Raw genomic sequence first — 19,138 nt, forward strand, 5'->3', positions numbered from 1 at the left:
GAATGTGGAAAAAAATAAAGTGCAAGTATATATTTTAAAAGATATCAAAAAACAAAGCCAGGCACAGTGGCACATGCCTGTAATCCCAGCAACTTGGAGGCTGAGGTAGGAGGATTGTAAGTTCAAGGCCAGGCTTAGTAACTTAGCAAGGCCCGAGCAACTCAGCAAGACCCTATCTCAAAATAAAAAATATAAAGCACTGGAGATGTAGTTCAGGGGTTAAGCATCCCTGGGTTCAACCCCCAGTTTAAAAAAAAAAAAATAAGCAAAGAAAAACAAAAAGACAAAAACAAAAACCCACTTTTGAATGGACTGCTTCATGGTGAAATGAACTCTCTGCCACCCAAGTAAAAAGCGATAACAAGCAATCACGAGGCTAGCATTAATGGTCTTAAATCCTTTCCCCATAGCGTCAAATTTAGTTGGAACTAAAATTAAGAAAAAGACATTATATGCATTTTACAAGAAAACTGAGGACCAGAGTAGCTTGCACATAGTTTTAGATTCAAACCTGGATCTAACACTGGAGTTCACTCTTCACTGTTTTTTGGAGAACGATATAAAAGGGATGCTATATTTGGGGTAGGCAGAGAACTATTCTATGAACAGTCATTCCATTTAAGTATGTGTGTATTAACCTAAAAAACATGAAAGAAAATTCATTAAAACAAAACAAAACAAAAAAAACACAAACAGAGGACTGGGACGTAGCTCAGTGGTATGACGCTTGCCTAGCATAGAGAAAAATACAGTTAGACACCATGGCATATGGATATAATCCCAGTGACTCAGGAGGCTGAGAAAGGAGGAAAGTAAGCTCAAGGCCAGCCTCAGCAACTTGATGAGACAGTGTCTCAAAATAAAAACCAAAAAGGGACGGGGATATATCTCAGAGATAAAAGGACCCTGGGTTCAAACAAACAACAACAACAAAACCACAGAGATCTATAATGTGGAATATTCATCAAATATATATTGAATGCTACTATGTGACAAGCACTATTTTAAGTGTTAATATATAGGAGGAAACCCCCCACCCTCAGAGAACTTGTATTCTATTGGGAAAAGATTTCACATAAAATAATTAAGAAACATGATTTGTCACGTTAAAAGGTAAAGAGTGCTAGGGAGAAAACTAAGACACAGAAGGAATACGTGGGAAGGGCTGCATTTTAAATATGAAGTCTATGAAGAACCAAGAAAGAAAAAGCTATTGAACTTAGACCTCAAAAAGAAGGAGCAAGTCATTATGGTATTTGGGGAGAAAGTATTGCAAGAAGAAAAACAAGTACAAAATCTGAATCAGGAGTATACATGGTGTTTTTTGAGATCAGCAAGGTCAATATGGCCAGAGTGAGGTAAAGATGAAGTGATTGTTGGCAGAGGCAACTACAGAGAGCCTTGAACACCTCACAAGACTGACCGACACTGAACAACATGGGAGCCACTGTAAAGTTCTGAGCAGAGGAGTGATTTGACTTACATTCCAACAGGACTGCTGTGCTGACAACACTCAATACTGTGTTGAAAACAGAGTATGCAGGAGCAAGAACAGAAAGAGGGGGGAAAGTTACTGCCATAATTCAAGTAAATAGATCAGGGTGATCCAAACCTGGGCAACAGCAGTGGAGGTGGTAACAAGTGGCGAGTGTCTAGCTAGAATTCAAAGCTAAAGCCTATCAGATCGCTATTGGACAAAAAGATGCAAAAGAGAAGTCGAGGTACTACTGCTCAGTCTCCAAAGCCTAGTGTACATGCAGGTACTCTATACTGCAATCTACAGTGAATGACCATCACTAGCATTTTCCCAGCTAGACTGTAAATCCTCTAGCACAGCATCTGTGTCAGATCCTCATGTCCCATCTTGATAGCAGTAACTATTTTGGATAAGATTTGACACTGTAATGCATCAGGTAAGTTCAAACTATGCTAAGTACCCTGTGTGAATTGAGTCATTAAATCCTCACAACATCCAAGTAAGATGGCTATTTTCTGCCTTTTACAAACCAAGAAATTGAGGTCCAGAAGTGCTTACCTGCACGTGCCCTAAGTCACATAAATAACTGAGAATCATACCACAGGCAGTTTGAATCCAAATTATGACTTTAACGGCTACAGTACCCACTACTTCTCAATCAGTGAAGCTGTAGGCCGGTTAATGTTACCTTGGGTAAGTTACTTCCCTTCTCTGGGATTCCAGCCTCTTATCTGTCCCTCGGGAATAACAAGAGTTGTGAAGAGTCCATCTTGCAGTATCCACTCAGTAACCACCAATGCAGTGAACTTTACTGAGTGCTAACCAATGAGCTGTTCTAAAATACACATTATCTCACTTAATGCAGCAACTCTATGAAGCAACTCTATTTTACAGATGAGAAACTGAGGTGCAGTGTAGTTAAGTAACTGGCTTTAGGTCATATAAAGAAGACGTGGCAGACTACAAGTTTGCGCCCAGAGTATAACTTCAGAACTTAGACTCTAAACTCCCAGAGAGAGCGGAGGAGTGATTCTCTTGTCCCTGTCACTTAAGAGCAAACTATGGCCCAAAGGATGGACAGTTTGGCCAAAGGCTCAGACGAAATAGGAGGTGGCTCGGGGGAAGCGGGGACAGATCTTAGGCCGCCTGCACTTGTCAAATGAATGGAGGAAGCCAGGCCTGGGTTAAGCGCGGCCGCAGTTCGCCCACCCACTGGCTGGTCTTCGCGGGGACCCGTAGTTCCGCGTTGCACCCCACCCCACCCCCACCAACCCCCCGCTAGTCGCGGGCACTCGCACCAGCTCGCAGCCCTCGGTCAGACCCCCGACACCGCAAGAGCTGGAGCCCATGCCCCTGCCCCGCAGGGGAAGGGGCTCCCGCCTGGCCGGCTCCCGAGTGGCCGGCACTAGCCTCCCGCGGGCCAGAGCCCGCTCCCCAAGGCGTGCCGGCCGCGGGACCCAGTTGTTAAGCCATGCGCAACGCCTCACCCGGCGGCGCCATTCCTCCGAGCAGGTCACACCGGAGCCCGAGCAGCAGGCTGACTTCCGCTCGGAAAAGTGGCTCCAAGAGCGCGCCGGAGGGGACGCCAGGGACTCGCGGCAGGCTTTGCTTGCCGGGATGGGCTCTAGGCGCAGGTCAGTCTCCGCGGACCCGCTGGGCCCTGCCGCTCGTAGCACCCGCGCTGCGGATTCCAGCCCTCGCGCGCAGAGGGCCTCTGGGTTCCGGCGTGCGGGCCTGCCTCCCCCCCCGCGCCCCGGCGCACTTGGAACCGGCCGTCTCGCAACGGTCTTACTCAGGGCGCTACCCGGACGCGGTTGGACCAGGCCTCCGGGTGGGCCCAAGACGGGGCCGCCTCGGATTGGCCAATCGCCGTGATTGGTCAGCTGCTCTGTCACTCACCGGTCTGTCTGCAGCCCGGCCAACTTTAAAGGAACGGAAGGGTCCGGTGGGAGAGCAATATTCTAAGGATTTCTGTTTCTTTAGAAAATTATGCATTTTCTTTCAAAGATGGCCACTTTGCTTGTTAATAACTGATCCCCGTGAAGTTTTATTGATTTGCACAGCCGATCAGTGACTCCTCTCAGCAACTCTGCGGAGCTTATTAGCCTAATTTTGAAGATTTGACCCACTCAAACGTGGAAGTGACTCATTCAAGAACAGTACTGATACCTAGCTCCAATTATCAGCGTTTACAATACAGTCAGGAGGTGTACTAAGCACTCTACATACATTATTTCATTTATTCCTTGTCACCTCTCTGTGGAGTATACACTGTTACTGTTTACAATTTTAAAGAGAGAGAACCAGGCGCTAAGACTCCCAAATCTGCTTTTAACTTATGAATATTTAGCAGCATGCCACTGAAATAACCCCATAAAAAACATGTGCAAAAGATTTTAAGAGGGCCTTCATCAAAGAAGATATACAAATAGGAAATAGGAAATAAGTGCCTGGTCAACATAACCGCAAAGAGGTATCATTAGAATGGTTAATATAAAAAAAAAACTACAATATCAAATGTTGGCAAGAATGTAGAGCAACTGGAACATATACTGCTGGTGGAAATAGGAATTTGTACTGCCATTTTGGAAACAGATTGGCAGCTTCTTAAAATGTCATTTATACAACCTACAATACAACCCAACTACTCTACTAGAGGATTGGTTTGGTTTTAACTAGTTGTTTTTGAAGAAATATATATGCACACAATAAAGCTAAAACTTTATTAGTTTGGGCTTTTCACAAAATTGTTTTAATATTGACTAAATATAAAACATACATAGGGAAGAAAGAATAATGATACAGTGAAACAGCACACCAGTAATTCTGTTCCAAACTTACAGGACCATGACTCCATCCCCTCCCCTCTTCTCTAAGAAATTCCCATCCTGCAGTTTACCTTGTTTCCTTGCTTTTCTTTGTAGTTTTGCCAAATATAATGCCAAGAAGCATTTGTTTAGTTTTACATATTTCTCATTTGTTAAAAATTTTTTTAGTTATAGCTGGACACAATATCTTTATTTTTCTATGTGGTGTTGAGGATTGAACCCAGTGCCTCACACATTCGAGGCAAATGCTCTACCACTGAGCTACAGCCCCAGCCCCACATATTTCTTGTATGAATATAATTTATTGCATATTTTCCCTGTGATTCTTTTTTCTGTCAACATTAGGAGATTTATCTGTTTTGTTGCACATAATTAGAACTCTTTCATTGTCACTGCTATGTTGAACTTCATTGGGTAAACATACCACAGTTTATCTGTTCTACTCTCTCTTGCTGGGCCATTGGATATCTCCTGTTGTTTTTTTGTTTGTTTGTTTGTTTGTTTTTACCATAATAACTACTACTGTAAAAAAATTTATACATATTCCTGGTACAGATGTGTAAGAGTTTCTTTGAAATAATCAGCAAGGTTTTTGCTACACATCTTTGTCAACATTTAATATTCATGCCAATATAAAAAACAACAACAAAAAAAGGCAACTTGCTTTTTCATTCATTCATCTGTGTTAAGCATTCAGCCATTCGCTGTACCTGTATTTATTGAGCATTACCACATGCCAGGCACTGTTCTAGGATACTTTCAAAGCAGCCAAAGATCCTTGTCCTCATGAAGCTTTTTTTTTTTCTTTTTTTCTTTCTTTCTTTCTTTTTTTTTTTTTTTGTATTGGGGATTGAACACAGAGGTACTTTACCACTGAGTCACATCCCTAACCCTTTTATTTTTTATTTTTAGACAGGGTCTCACTAAGTCACTTAGGACCTCACTTAGTAGCTAAGGCTGGCTTCAAACTTGCAATCCTCCTGCCTCACCCTCCCAGTCACTGGGATTACAGACCAGCACCACTGCACCAGGCGTTGAAGCTTACATTGTAACAGGAAGAAATAGATGACAAACAATGAACATCATAACTAACTGAATTGGGCTGGGGATATAGCTCCATGGTGGGGCATATGCTTAGCATGTGCCAGACCTGGGTTTGATCCCTAATACCATAAATGATAGAATAGAGGTATTACTGTATTATGGAAAAGAGGAAAAGTATACAAGGGTAAGGGGGATTGAGGCAGCTTCTCACAGCGGGGTAGTGATTCTCACCTATCCCTTCAGTCCCCATGAGACTCACAGTATTGTAGTTGCTAGGGACACAAGTATGACCATGTAGACAAGGTTTCTCTGCTAATACAGCTTATAGTCTGATAGGATACAAACAAAATGAACAAGATAATTGTTGATGATAATTAAATATTGTAATAAAAAGATCGACTATGGACTGGGGTGGGGAGAGGCTACTTAATCTAGATTGATGATCAATAAGTGCCTCTCTGGAAGGGGATATTTAGGCTTCGGATTGAAGGATAAAATAAAAGCAGTTCTGAAAAAACTTAATTTTTCTTATCTCCTCTTCATTCCTAGGTTCTTCAGTCAAGAAGAGGTAGTGATCCCTTGTGCTTCTGACAATGACTCAGGAAGTGTGGATTTGCAGCTGAGCAACTTAGAGGATATTAAAAAAGGCGAAAGTAGCATTGAATTTACAGGTGAAAGGGGATAGGATTTTATAAGGGCAGGATTGGGGGAGGGAGTCAATCAATGTCTTTCCCTCTCCCTCTCGCTCCCTCTGTTTTGAAGAGCTAAGGGTCAAACCCAGAACCTCATTCATGCTAAACAAGCACTCTGTCACTGAGCTATACCCCAGCCTTCTCTCCATTTAAGTTATTCCAAGAGGTAGTGTTGAATACTTGCTGGGCAATCATAGCTTGACTAGACTTTCACAACAAATGGGATCCCTGACTTTGAGACTTTGGAATGTGGTTGGCAAAATAAAATAAGATACATTATTCTAGACACACAGAACACTAAACTTGGTCCTGACCCAGAGAGTCTTTCAGACTCTGAAGCACAGTGTGAGTTCTAGAAAGATTCTGGAAAGGGAAACGTAGGTCTGGGTCGACATAGAGTGGGAAGATCATGCAGAAGGTAGAACCTGCAGCATTACTGTATTTATCCTGCAGACATTTATTGAGCATTAGGTACTGGGCATACAACAGTGACCCTACCTGATGTGGTCCTGCCCTCATAGAACTGTGACAGTGCAGAAGAGAGACCCAGAAAAGTAAATAGACAGTAATTAACATGATTAAAAGTTGTAATAAACACTATGGAACAATTAAGCAAGAGGCTGAGAAAAAGTAAGGGAGATGGGGACCTGCTTTAAACTGTGGTTTTTGTCAGACACCACTAGGAGGTGGTGTTTTCAACCTGAAGGAGGCCTTAAGGTACATGACAGGGCATTTTTAGTAGATGGAGTTGCATGTGCATGAGCCCAGAAAGACCTTGACGTGTTTGGGGAAATACATCCACTTATTCACACTTTTAGATAAACAGGGAATTGGAACCCAGTGTCATCCATGTGATGGGACCTGGGGGTCAGATTGGATACAGAGAGGGTTATTAGTGGCTAGGAGGATACTTGGCCAACATGGGCAAAGAAGGGATTTAGGACAGGCATCCTGGAGCTGAGACCTGAGGAGTGATTAGGAGTTAGCAAGGCAGAGAGAGGTAAGGGAAGGGACAGAAATGAAGGCAGAAGAAACAGCCTAGGCAAAGATAGGGGTGAAAGAAAGCATGGTTTAATCATTGCAGGTAGCAGAAGAAACAAATGTGGCAGGGAGTGGGAGGAACTTTCAGAAGAGGCATTCAGCAGAGCAAAAAGAATACACAAATAGGAACCTGGGTGGTGGTGCCCGCCTGTAATCCAAGCTACAACTGTATTCCAAGTTACTCTGGAGGCTGAGGAAGGAGGATAGTAAGTTTGAGGCCAGCCTCAGCAACTTAACAAATCCCTGTCTCAAAATTAAAAAATTAAATAAGAAAGGGTGGGGTTATAGCTCAGTGACACAGTAGCCCTGGGTTCAATCCCCAATACTGCAAAAAAACAAAACAAAACATAAAACACAAGTAAAGTGATAGATATGTTAGAGGGGAAATAGGAAGACTTTTAGCCCAGTAAGAATAAGAGAATTTTTTGTTGGATATAGAGGATGTAAAGATGTAAAGAAACATGAATAGGAAAATGATGCCATTATCATCATTGTCACTTAGGGAGCAAAGGAATTGTATTTGCTGATACTTCTTGGTTCTAACTCTGTATGGGCCAGATGAGGTAGGTTCTATTATCCTCATTTTGGGAATGATGAAATCAGGGTAGAGAAACAAAGGTCACAGAGATCAGAATGGTAGAAACAGTCAGGATCTGAGCCTAGGCAAACCAGCTCTGGAGCCCATGACCTTACCAGGTGGAGAAGGAGACACCCCAGTGTTCAGTGCAGCCTGACCCAGTGGGAAGAAATGAGTGTCAACAAAAGGGCCACCACTGAACGTTACACTCTTGTCACTTCAGAGTGATAGATTTTTTTTAGTTTGAATAATAGCTCAGTGGTAGAGTTTGAGCTTAGCATGTGCAGGGCCCTGGATTCAATCCCCAGAGCGCATGCATGCGCACACACACAAAACCTACCATTAAGTGCTCACCTTGTGTCAGATGCTAGGATCTGTTCTTTGCATGTATTGCCTCTTTTAATTCTTATAATAATCCCATTTTACAGATGAGGAAACTAGTTCCCAGAGGCAAACTAAGTTGATAAAGGTCATGTGACCAATTCATTGTAGAGCCAGTATTCACACTAGTCTCAAACAGATTCAAATTCATGGTCTTCACTACTCTGCTGAGCTGATTCCCAGAGGTCCTTGTAGCTTAGGAGTCCTTGGAGAACATTAAATTTGCAATTGAAGAGTGAGACTTGGAGAAGGGAATATATTTGGTCTGGGTCACAGAGCAAGCAGGAAAACTGTCTATCCTGATGCCCGGTGATTCTCCCTACTAAGCCATATCACTTGACATGATATGGAAGTGTCATCTGGTATCTTTCTTTTGGTATTAGACTTGGACATCTCTGATATTCCTGGACTCCCTTTGGAGTCCTTCACAGATAACCTCAGACATCTGACCTACGAGGGGCCCCTCAATGAGGCCAGCATTCAGAGACTGATCCAGTCCATCCAAGAGGTGTTTGGTGGTCAGCTGAAGGTATGCACAACAATTTGTACAAGTTAGCCAATGAATTCCTCCATGTTAACAGATATTTTGAACATCTATTGTCTCTTATTCTATAAAGATTTATGAGTTACAAAATTTAGTTATGCTTTTGTATTTTATAACTTATTTACATATATTTATAATTTTGTCCTTTTAAGATTATAAAATTCATATAAAAACAAAGGAAACCATAACAAAAATTAAAAGTTAATCTTCCCTAATCTTATATGCTGGGAAGAAAAAAAATTCTAAGTCAATAACTACAGATCTGCTTTATCCTATTTACTGGCTACATGGTATGCAGGGCTTGGGTGATGTCCATTTATTCCTTCATGCATCCCATGAGAACAGGTGACAGACTTAAAGGAAGGACTAAAGGAAGGCGCCTCTGTGGAAGGAACCAGGAGCTCAGATCTGAGCAATAAGTAAGAGAAACTAGAGGTTAGATGGGGGACTGTTCCAGAAATAGGAAATGACATGCTTAACTACCTTGTGGCTGAAAAAGCAGAGCGTGTTTGAGGAACTTGAGCCTTAGTCTGTGTTTAAATCATGCTAAGGGGAGAGCGGTGCAAGGTGAGGCGGAAGGCATGGGCAGACAGTGTTGGGCCTTGCAAACCAGGGTAAAGAATTTCCATATTTAGCCTAATGATTAAATGAATTAGAAATACATAAGGAAATAATGTCCTAATTTACTGTAAGGTACCCCATTGTTAGTCATTTAGGTTATTGCCATTTCTTTATTATTGTAGTTCTTTGACAATTCTTCTTGTATTGTGGGTTTCTGTGTCCTCCTTAAATAATTCCCCTAGGGTCAATTCCTAGATGTGGAATCTGTGAATAAAAGAGTATATACTTTTAAAAGCTTTTAATGGATACTGTTACATTATCCCCCAAGGCAGAGTGTGGTGGCTCACACCTATAATCCCAGCTACTTGGGAGGCTGAAGCAGGATGATTGTAAATTCAATGCCAGTCTCAAACTTGGGCAACTTAGCAAGGCCCTGTCTTAATATAAAAAATAAAAAGGGCTGGAGATGTAGATCAATGATAAAGTACCCCTGGGTTCAGTCCCCAGAACTGAAAAAATGAAAATCTCCCAAGAATATTAAACCCATTTAGATTCTCACCAGCAAAATATATTAAATTCCAATTGCTTGTAGATGTCCAAAATCAGTATATATTTTGCTTTTATTTTTAATCCTTATTTAGTCTAATTGGCAAAAAGTGTACCCATTTGTTTTACTTCTGTGTCTTAACATCCCTCATCCTACTCTATGGTAATTTGCTTGACCTAGACCTTCATGAGAAACAGTTAGTACAATAACTTCTTTCTAGTTAGTGTTTCCAGTGATTTCCCCTCCCGTAGGGCTTTTAGATCCCATTCGGCCAATCAACAGAGAAGGACTGTGTACCTACTATTTATAAGACATCGTGCAAGATTCTGGAAACAAGTTGATGTGATAAAATTAAAAGCTTCTTCACAGGTCAACAAACTAGGGCACATCCTTAAAATGAAATACAGACTGCTACTCAGCAATAGAAGGAATAAACTATTGATACCCACAGCAGTCTGTGTGAGTCTCAAAGGCATTGTGCTGAATGAAAGAAGCCAATCACAAACGGTTGCATGCCGTATGATTCCAGTTATGTGATGGAATACCTATCAGTGCCTCCCACAACAGGGACGGGAGAGGGTGTGTTTCTAAAGGAATAGCATGTGGGAAACCTGGGGGCTGATAGAACTGCATCCTGCTTGTCGTGATGGTAACACGTAGGTACATGTGTGTTAGAGTTGATAGGACCATCCCTTCCCTCCCTAAAAGGTCTGTTTTGTTGCATGATTCTTAAGAGGGAAAAAAAAACCCATAACATCACTTGTGTTACAGGCAAGGGCCTGCCCGGGGCCAAGGCAGCCTTAGCAGGCCTTCCTCACCAGTTCTTGTGAGGATGACTACAGAAAGATTTCAGACGTGTTGCTCAGAGTAACAGGCATGAGTTTATCAGAAAGGAGAGGAAAAGGGAAAAGAGAGGAGAAGGATGGCATGCCCTTCCTGTCCTCCAGTTGATTACGGGTCTTGGAGAAGCTTCCAGAGAGTTCCACCCAGGTCCACCTCTTGACTTTTGACTGGCAGAAGATGACATCAGACTTTCAAGTCCCCACTTGCACATGGTAAAGGTCCAGGACAACTCTAGGTCACTTGGGTCGATGCTGACCAATTCTAATGAAATCTGTTCTTAGAGATTTTATGGTTAGGGAGAATTACTCTTATCCCTGAGTTCTGGGATCTGGTCTATGTAAGGGTCACAGAAGTCCCCCTTTCAGGGTAACTTGTGTTCTTATTGGTATTTGGGCCTATGTTTCTCCTGCAGATGTCAGGTTGTTGGCTGAGAAATGCAGCATATCCTATTGATTTAAGCCAGACAAGGATGTAGGTAAATTGCTTTATTTAAAAGAAAGCATGTGAGGTTAGTACAGTGGGCCCAGTTCATAGAATTATTCCCTTAACCTTGTGTTCCCACCACTCATGACTGTCTGTTACTTATCAGCTTTGTACTGATAATTATATACAATATAATAGTATAGTTATATACAAATTTATGTAATTTGTCAATTTACAGCTAAAAACAACAGAGCCTCCGCTAGAGAAGAGTATGAGGGAGGCCTCTGACCTATTGCTAATAATCTTTTCCTACTGGTTAAATGGGTGTGTTTGGTTTGTGAAAATTCACCAAACTCTACATGTTTTGCATGTATGGCTAATTAAAAAATAAAAACAACAAAGTACTTATAATCAGCTTGTTAGTCTTAACTTTTGACTTGGACCAATTCTCTGTTTATTTTATTTTATTTATTTACTTATTTATTTATTATTTATTTGAGACAAGGTCTTGCTAAGTTTCCATAGCCAGCTTCTAACTTACCAACCTTGGCCTCAAACTTGTGATCCTCTTGCCTTAGCCTCACTTGGGTAGGACTACAGGTGTGCACCACTGTGCTTGACTTGAACCAATTCCTTTTTTTTTTTTTTTTTTTTGGTACCAGGGATTGAACCCAGGGGTGCTTAACCACTGAGCCATATCCCCAGTCTTTTATTTTTATTATCACTTTTTAAAAATTTTGAGACAGGGTCTTGCTGAGTTGCTAAGGCTGGCTTTGAACTTGAGATCCTCCTACCTCAGCCTCCAGAGTCACAGGAATTACAGACATGTGCCACCACACCCAGCCCCAACCCTTTTAATTTTTTATTTTGAGACAGGGTCTCACTAAGTTGCTTACTTAGGCTTTAATAAATTGCTGAGGCTGGTCTTGAACTTGTGATCCTCCTGCCTCAGCCTTCCGAGTTGCTGGGATTACAGGTGTGCACCACAACACCCAGCAGACCAGTTCTTTAAATTTCATGTTAGGAAGTCTTTAGAAAGAATTTCTTTGTAATTAATAAAGAGCTTGGATTGCTGTAGTGAATTAAAACATAAAAGTTCATTACCTTAACAGGGGAATAGATGAGGAAGGTAATTATATCAGCATATCACAAATACCATGATAGCTGTGTACTCACGTGGCTTATGGATCACTTAGGAAGTGTACCTGGTCCTGCTCCAGGGAAAAAACATAATCCAAGTCTCAAAATATTATATTTTAATATATTTGAGTCAGTAAGTAAGAAGTGTAGAGAAGTCAGAAGGTACAAAGGCCAAGAAGCAAAAAAGGGCAGCGTGAAGGTTAATTTGACTAGAGCTCAGAATGCTGCAGGACAAGGCAAGAGATGATTCAAAGAGGGCAGTTGGGATCACATTGGGAAGGACCTTGACCTCCAGTTGAAAAGACTGTAGACAGGAAGTTATCTGTTCAAACATGCACTTGAGAAAAATGTGTCTGGCTGTAGCTGGGGAAATGAATTGGAGGGGGGGAAACTGGAACAAAGAAATCCATTGTTCAGTGACTGCTAATCTGTGTGAGAAATAATGAGCTGTGGAACCCACTTCTTTGTATGTACTGCAACTGGCTCTCCAGAGAGCGTGTACCAGTTTGCACCATCCACATACATGGGGAAAAGGGATGGAAGAGTTAGCTGAGGGTTGTGGAATTATTAGCATGTTTCATTTTCTTAGGTATTGTTTTTATGATCAGAAAAATAGAATGTCAATACAAAAGATTTTATTTTCAGATCAGAACTTGCATATTAATAGGCAACCTTAAGGACTGAAGTAATGTATCTTTAATGAAATCAAGAGAACTAGAAGTAACAGCACCAGAAGTCATCTTTAGGAAGCTTAATCTGGCAGCACTCTTCAGGGTTGGTAGTGGGGGAAGTAAAGACCAAAGGTAGAGAGAGCCATGGTGGGATGCATACTGATGTAGCCCACAGGGGAGGCAACCCCAAACCAAGAGGAGCCCCGGGGAAATGAATGTCACTAGAAACCTTCTGTAATTTATTCATTCTTGCGATAAAAGACCAATACTGGATTGAATGAGATGTCAAATGTTTAAAACATCCCAAGAAAAATTTTAAAAGCCTTCTACTATTGCCAAATAAGACTATAACATTTAATTGTATTTTTATCATTTTTCTACAAATTCAGAGTGAACTGGAAAAGCTGACATTCCTACGATCTTTGTCTTCTCTCAGCCAAAATTTACCTTATGATGAAACCATAGAATCATTCATTCACAGCCACATAGAAGACATTGTGCGTATCCTAAATGTAAGTATTGTGATCTTACCACAAATTATTGGGATCACACCAGTTGAGTAACTTGACTGACGAAGTTTTAGTAGTTCTATCCATGTTATCAGTTCCTTTAACTCTTTTTTTTTTTTTTTTTTTTACGGTACTAGAGAATCGAACTCAGGGCCCTGTGCTTGCAAGGCAAGCATTCTACCAGCTGAGCTATCTCCCCAACCCTCCTTTAACTCTTCTTCTTTTTAAAAAAAAATTTTGGGGTACCACTGAGCCACATCCCCAGCCCTATTTTGTATTTTATTTAGAAACAGGGTCTCACTGAGTTGCTTAGCACCTTGCTTTTACTGAGGCTGGCTTTGAACTCATGATCCTCCTGCTTCAGCCTCCTGAGCCACCGGGATTATGGGGGTGCACCACCACACCCTACTCTTTAATTCTTCTTATATCAGCCTTTCTGCATGAAGGAGAAACACTCAGATATCCCACAGATATGATCAACTTTGAAAACAAGTTTAAAAAGGGGAAAAAAAGAAGAGGAATAGCATTTAAATTTCTCAGTAAGGCCTGTACTCCTTTCTCATTACTTAAGCAGTAGTTTGGGGACAGAATCTATAATGGAATGCCTGGGCTCAGATGCCAGCCTCTTTATAGCTATGTGACTTCAGGAAATCAATTTCTTCGAACCTCAGTTTCCTTATCTAGAAAATAAGACTAGCTGTATTTACTTCACAGAGTTATTATAAACATTAAATTTAAAATAAATGTAAGCCATGTGTCCTGGTTCCTAACATATGTTATACATTTGAAAAACATGATTATATTATTGTCATTATTGTATTCTGTCCCATTCACACTTACCCATCTACACTCTGCCACCAGTTCACCCATTCTTTCCCTTATGAGTGGCAGTTCCAAGAGCTCTCTGTTCCTACAGCCAAACAAGGTATAATCCAGTGTCATAGGAACTGCGATAAACATTTAAAAGGGTATATTGGGGGCACAGAAGGGTGAATGAGTGATCAATTCCTTGTCAAAGGATCCAGAGGGGAGGGAGGTGAGGCATTTCAGCCTGACATAACTTGGTGCTTTGTTTTCTCATCTGTGAAATGCCCCTTTCAGTTTCTCAAAAGTTTGGAAGTTCTGATTCTGATGTTTCTTATATGTCCCAGAAATAAGAGCAGTTCTTTCTCAAACCAGAGATTTGTAAGGCTGATCGGATTGATAATTAGTTTTAACAATTGAAGGTTAATAGGCTAACAGTTTTGTGATGTGCATTATGATACTTTGATAAAGGTTAAACATTTCCTGGAAACCTTAATCCTGTCTTCCAAGGGTTTACAGCCCATTTGGAAATTACCACACTTTGAAAAGTAAGTAGGTTGAGAATAATTTCAATAGTACATCGAGAAGAACAGAATGATAGAATGCAGATTTAGGAATTACTGCAGCTTTCTACTTATAGGACCAGACAAAGTGGCTTGTTTCCAAAGTTCTGTTCCACCAGAATTGGCAGCAGCAGGATGCCACATGACTCAACCAGCCAGCTCAGAAAATTCACCAATGCAAATCTCAAACAGCAAAATCACACTGAATTACCCCAAATGTTGTACTTTTGGATCCTTCTAGTCAGTAATAACACCAGCGTCAGGTATCCACCAAGTATGGGTCCTCAAGGGATTCAACCTCGATAAGTTAGAATTATCTAGTGTCTGTGAGAAAACTGCACACTGTCAAGTCTAGAAAGTCCCTGCAGGCCCATGTGTGAGGGCTGAACAAAAACATGCCCAACATCTAAGAAGAGAAGCACCCAACAGAAAAAGCAATGCTGCTTTTTATTATGTTATTCTGTTAGTTATTATGGAGAAGGAACATGAAGGCATTTGCCCACTTTTTATGAGCCACATTGATGAATGACTCTGGGGGGAAAAGAGAGGCCTGCCAGGTGTGGTGGTGCACACCTGTAATCCCCACAACTCAGGAGGCTGAGACAGGAGGATCACAAGTTCAAAGTCATCCTCCTCAATTTAGTGAGCCTTTCAACAGCTTAGTGAGACCCTGTCTCAAGATAAAAAAATAAAAAGGGCTGGGGATGTAGCTGAGTGGTTAAGTACCCATAGGCTTAATCCCCAACACAAAAACAAACAAAAAACAAAAACAAAAAATCTGCCAAGGAAGCCAAGGACAGAATGTTAAATGTTATGACAATCCCACAAGAAGATTTATAATTAAGTCCATGAAAAGAAGTTCTGTCATTAGGAAAAGCAAGTTAAAAATCACAATAAGATGTAACTAAACACCTAAAAGAGAGGCAATATCGGACATTGAGGATATGAAAAAACTGAAGCTCTCATGCGGCTGGTGGGAATGTGAAATGGTGCAATCACTTTGGAAAGTAGTCTGGTAGTTTCTTAAGTGAAACACACATTTAATTAAGACCCAGCTGTTCCACTCTTAGGCAAAAGGAACCATATTTCCACAAGAAGATGTGTATATAAGAGCCAAATCCTGGAAGCGACCCAGATGTCCATCAACAAATGAACTGATGAACCAATTGTGGCAATATCCCTGTAATGAAGCACTGCTCAGGAATAAAAAGAAATGAATTGTTGATACATGATGCTATGACTTAGATGAATCTCAGGGTAGTTCTGCTGACTGAAAGAAGTCAGACCCGGGGCTGGGGAGATAGCTCAGTTGGTAGAGTGCTTGCCTTGTAAGCACAAGGCCCTGGGTTCGATCCCTAGCACCACCCCCCCCCCCAAAAAAAAGAAGTCAGACCCTCCCCAACGGATATATATACTGTATGATCTTACTAATATGAAATTCTAGAAAACACAAAACATTCTGTAGTGACAACAGATCAATGGTTGCCTAAAGGTAGAAGTAGAGTAGGGAGAAGGAGGTAGAAATTACGAAGTAGCCAGAGGAAACTTTGGGAGTGATCAAAATTTTTATTATCTCCAGGGTTTCATGGATGAGATGATTTCATGGATATTACAAACATACCCAAAATCATCTAATTGTATACTTTAAATAGGTACAACTTCTACACTTCTGCTACCAAATTTTTTCTTTTAAAAGATATTTTTAAAATGTTGTAGGCAGGTATGGTGGTATGTGCCTGTAGTCTCAGCTACTCAGGGGGCTGAAGCAGGAGGATTGCTTGAGCCCAGGAGTTTGGGCCTAGGCCACATAGTGAAACCCTGTCTCTTAAGCTAAAAAAAAAAGGAAAAAAGAAACAACAACAAAAAAAATGTTGCTAAAAAAAAATCTAGATCTGGGGATGTAACTGAGTGGTAAAGCTCTTGCCTAGTATGTGCAAGGCCCTGGGCCCAATCCCCGGCACCATAAACAAACAGAATCTACTAAGAACATTAAAAAGAAGAAAAAGAGAATAGTACGGCATCTGGAAAATAAATGACTGAATTGGAATAAAATTACTTCAGGTAGACCTCCTGATCCAAACCTTGAAAGACGTGGGTAAGATGGAGAGAAGAGAGGAAAGGAGGCCCTAGAGGGGGGCCTCAGGTAGAAAGCTGGAGGTCACTACCTGACTCTTTCAACACCAGGGTTCTGCACGCTGCCATGTGGTGGAGTGGCCAGACAGATGGGTTTTTTGTTTGTTTGTCTTTATGCTGGGGAATTGAACCCAGAGATGCTTAAGCACGGAGCCACATCCCCAGCCCTTTTTATATTTATTTTGACAGAAGGTCTCACTAAGTTGCTTAGGGCCTCCCTAAGTTGCTGAGGCTGGCTCTGAATTCAGGATCCTCTTGCCTCAGCTTCCCGAGCTGCTAGGATTACAGACAGGTGCTACCACACCTGGCCAGAAGAATGGTTTTTAGTGAAAACCGACAGAAATCAAGACCCATTGTAATAAAATTTCAATGTAACCAAGACTTATCCTTAGAGCCTCTTAATTCTTTGCCAGCTTGGGACTTCATCTCCATTCTTTTCTTTTTCTTTCTTTCTTTTTTTTTTTTTTTTTTTTTTTTTTTTTTTTGGTAGTAGGGATTGAACCCAGGGTTACTTAACCACTGAGTCACATCCCAGTCCTATTTTTATTTTGACACAGGGTCTCACTAAGTCCTTAGGGTCTTGCTAAATTGCTGAGGTTGGTCTTAAATTTACAATTCTCTTGCCTAAACCTCCCAAATCACTGGGATTAACCACTGAGCCTGCATCACTCCATTCTTTATTTTTTAAAAAATGTTTTGTAGTTGTAGATGGACAGAATGCCTTAATTTATTTTTTGAGGTGCTAAGAATCGAACGCAATGCCTTATACAAGCTAGGCGAGTGCTCTGCCCCTGAGCTACAGCCCCAGCCTCTGTGTGACTCCATTCTTATCCTGCATATTGGGTCTTCCACAAAACCCTGCCTACCTTAAAGCACATAACTTCTCTAAACCTTAGTAGCACCACCTATTAAATGGAGATGTTAATATCTGTCTGACTTTCATTAAGAACTTGGAGACAAAATGTCTATTTTTGTTAAAATTTAGTAAGATTCTTCTTGGAGCAAGCAACAAAAATCAATTCTGGCTCACTTAAGTTTTTTTAAAAAGTAAAAACAAAAAGGGTGCTGCCATCTCTCTCTCTCTCTTAGAATCTAAGGAAGGGGTATAATAATCCAGCCTCCAGAAGAGCAAGTTCCAGGATAGCTTCCAGGGTTTCACAGGCAAGGACTTCTTTTCTAGCAGCTCCTGGTCTGTATCTTTCACGCTAAAATTCCAAATTTTGAAAGAAAGAATCTGATTGGCCCAGGTGAGGTTATTTACCACCTGCATCAATCAGGTGTGTCTGGGCAAGATCATAGAGTAGTTTTATGACTGCTGGGATTCCCTGCCTGTATAATGGTGGCCTGCCCAGACAGTTGGGGGACATTGCTGTCATCTGAGCAGTAAGCCCAAGAGGTTCCTGTTGCACAGTTACTTCATAAACAAAAAATAGGCTCTTACTTCTGAATCCCTGTGGTGGTTTCCATAATTAATTATGAACAAATAACATAACAAGGCATTTTAAACAAATTTTTGGTACTAGGGATTGAACCCTGAGGTGCTTAACCACTGAACTATATCCCCAGTCCTTTTTATTTTTTACTTTGAGACAGGGTCTCACTAAATTGCCCCCGCTGGCCTTGAACAATGCGATCCTCCTGCTTCAGCCTCCCAAGTCACTAGGATTACAGGCATGTGCCACCATGTCCTCCTATAACAAACCTTTAATACCTGATTTAAAAAAAAAAAAAAAAAGGCCAGGAATGCTGGCGCATGCTTGTAATCCCACAGCTCAGGAGGCTGAGGCAGGAGGATCACAAGTTTGATCAGCCTCAGCAACTTAGAAGCCCTAAGCAACTTAGCAAGATCCTGTCTCAAAATAGAAAATCAAAAGGACTGGGGATGTTGCTCAGGGGTAGAGCACCTCTGGCTTCCATTCTTATTGCCAAAACGGAAAAGAGAACAAAAGATCTTTCTGGCTTAAGTGGATCAAATAAATTGAAGTCAGAAAGGATTGCAGGCCTCAGGGTTCAGCCCAGAGCCACTGCCTCCATCCTCAGGAGGTGCTTAGGAGAATGGAGAACCACATAAACTCTGCCACAACTGATGAGACATGGGCAGTGAACCAAAGAGAAAAAACACAGGTCATCTTTCTTTATGAGTCCTGAGAATGGGCACCTATGACAACTGTTTAAGGCTGGGAAGTTGTATTCTTTGGAATGCGAGGTCCTAGTGGTGATCTTAGTGGTGGTGCTCTTGAAATAACTAGACTTGAGTGACTGCAGCCCTGCGAGAGCTGCAAAGGCTGAGGATAGAGTCTTCTGACTTGTCCCTTCCAGGCTATAAAGCCATATAAATAACTGAGAGCAGTGAGGAAACA

The 19,138-nt window shown here is 41.4% G+C and overlaps 2 protein-coding genes across 6 annotated transcripts in view; one reads left to right on the top strand and one right to left on the bottom strand.

Moving 5' to 3' along the window:
• Positions 1-3,213, bottom strand: part of Rpn2 (ribophorin II) — a 55,768-nt gene extending 52,555 nt beyond the window's left edge. The window contains exon 1 of one of the 2 annotated variants that reach the window (XM_047540584.1): positions 2,965-3,213. In XM_047540584.1, coding sequence (XP_047396540.1) covers positions 2,965-2,977 — 13 coding nt within the window. In that variant the 5' untranslated portion in view covers positions 2,978-3,213. The remainder of the gene's footprint in view (positions 1-2,964) is intronic. The other variant, XM_047540585.1, reaches the window with a different exon arrangement.
• Positions 2,782-19,138, top strand: part of Mroh8 (maestro heat like repeat family member 8) — a 59,893-nt gene continuing 43,536 nt past the window's right edge. For all 4 annotated transcript variants that reach the window (XM_047540580.1, XM_047540581.1, XM_047540582.1 and 1 more), the window contains exons 1-4: positions 2,782-3,111; positions 5,899-6,020; positions 8,424-8,569; positions 13,159-13,281. In XM_047540580.1, coding sequence (XP_047396536.1) covers positions 2,825-3,111; positions 5,899-6,020; positions 8,424-8,569; positions 13,159-13,281 — 678 coding nt within the window. In that variant the 5' untranslated portion in view covers positions 2,782-2,824. The remainder of the gene's footprint in view (positions 3,112-5,898; positions 6,021-8,423; positions 8,570-13,158; positions 13,282-19,138) is intronic.

Source organism: Sciurus carolinensis, chromosome 2 (genome assembly GCF_902686445.1).
Source record: "Sciurus carolinensis chromosome 2, mSciCar1.2, whole genome shotgun sequence".
NCBI classification, from domain to species: Eukaryota; Metazoa; Chordata; class Mammalia; order Rodentia; family Sciuridae; genus Sciurus; species Sciurus carolinensis.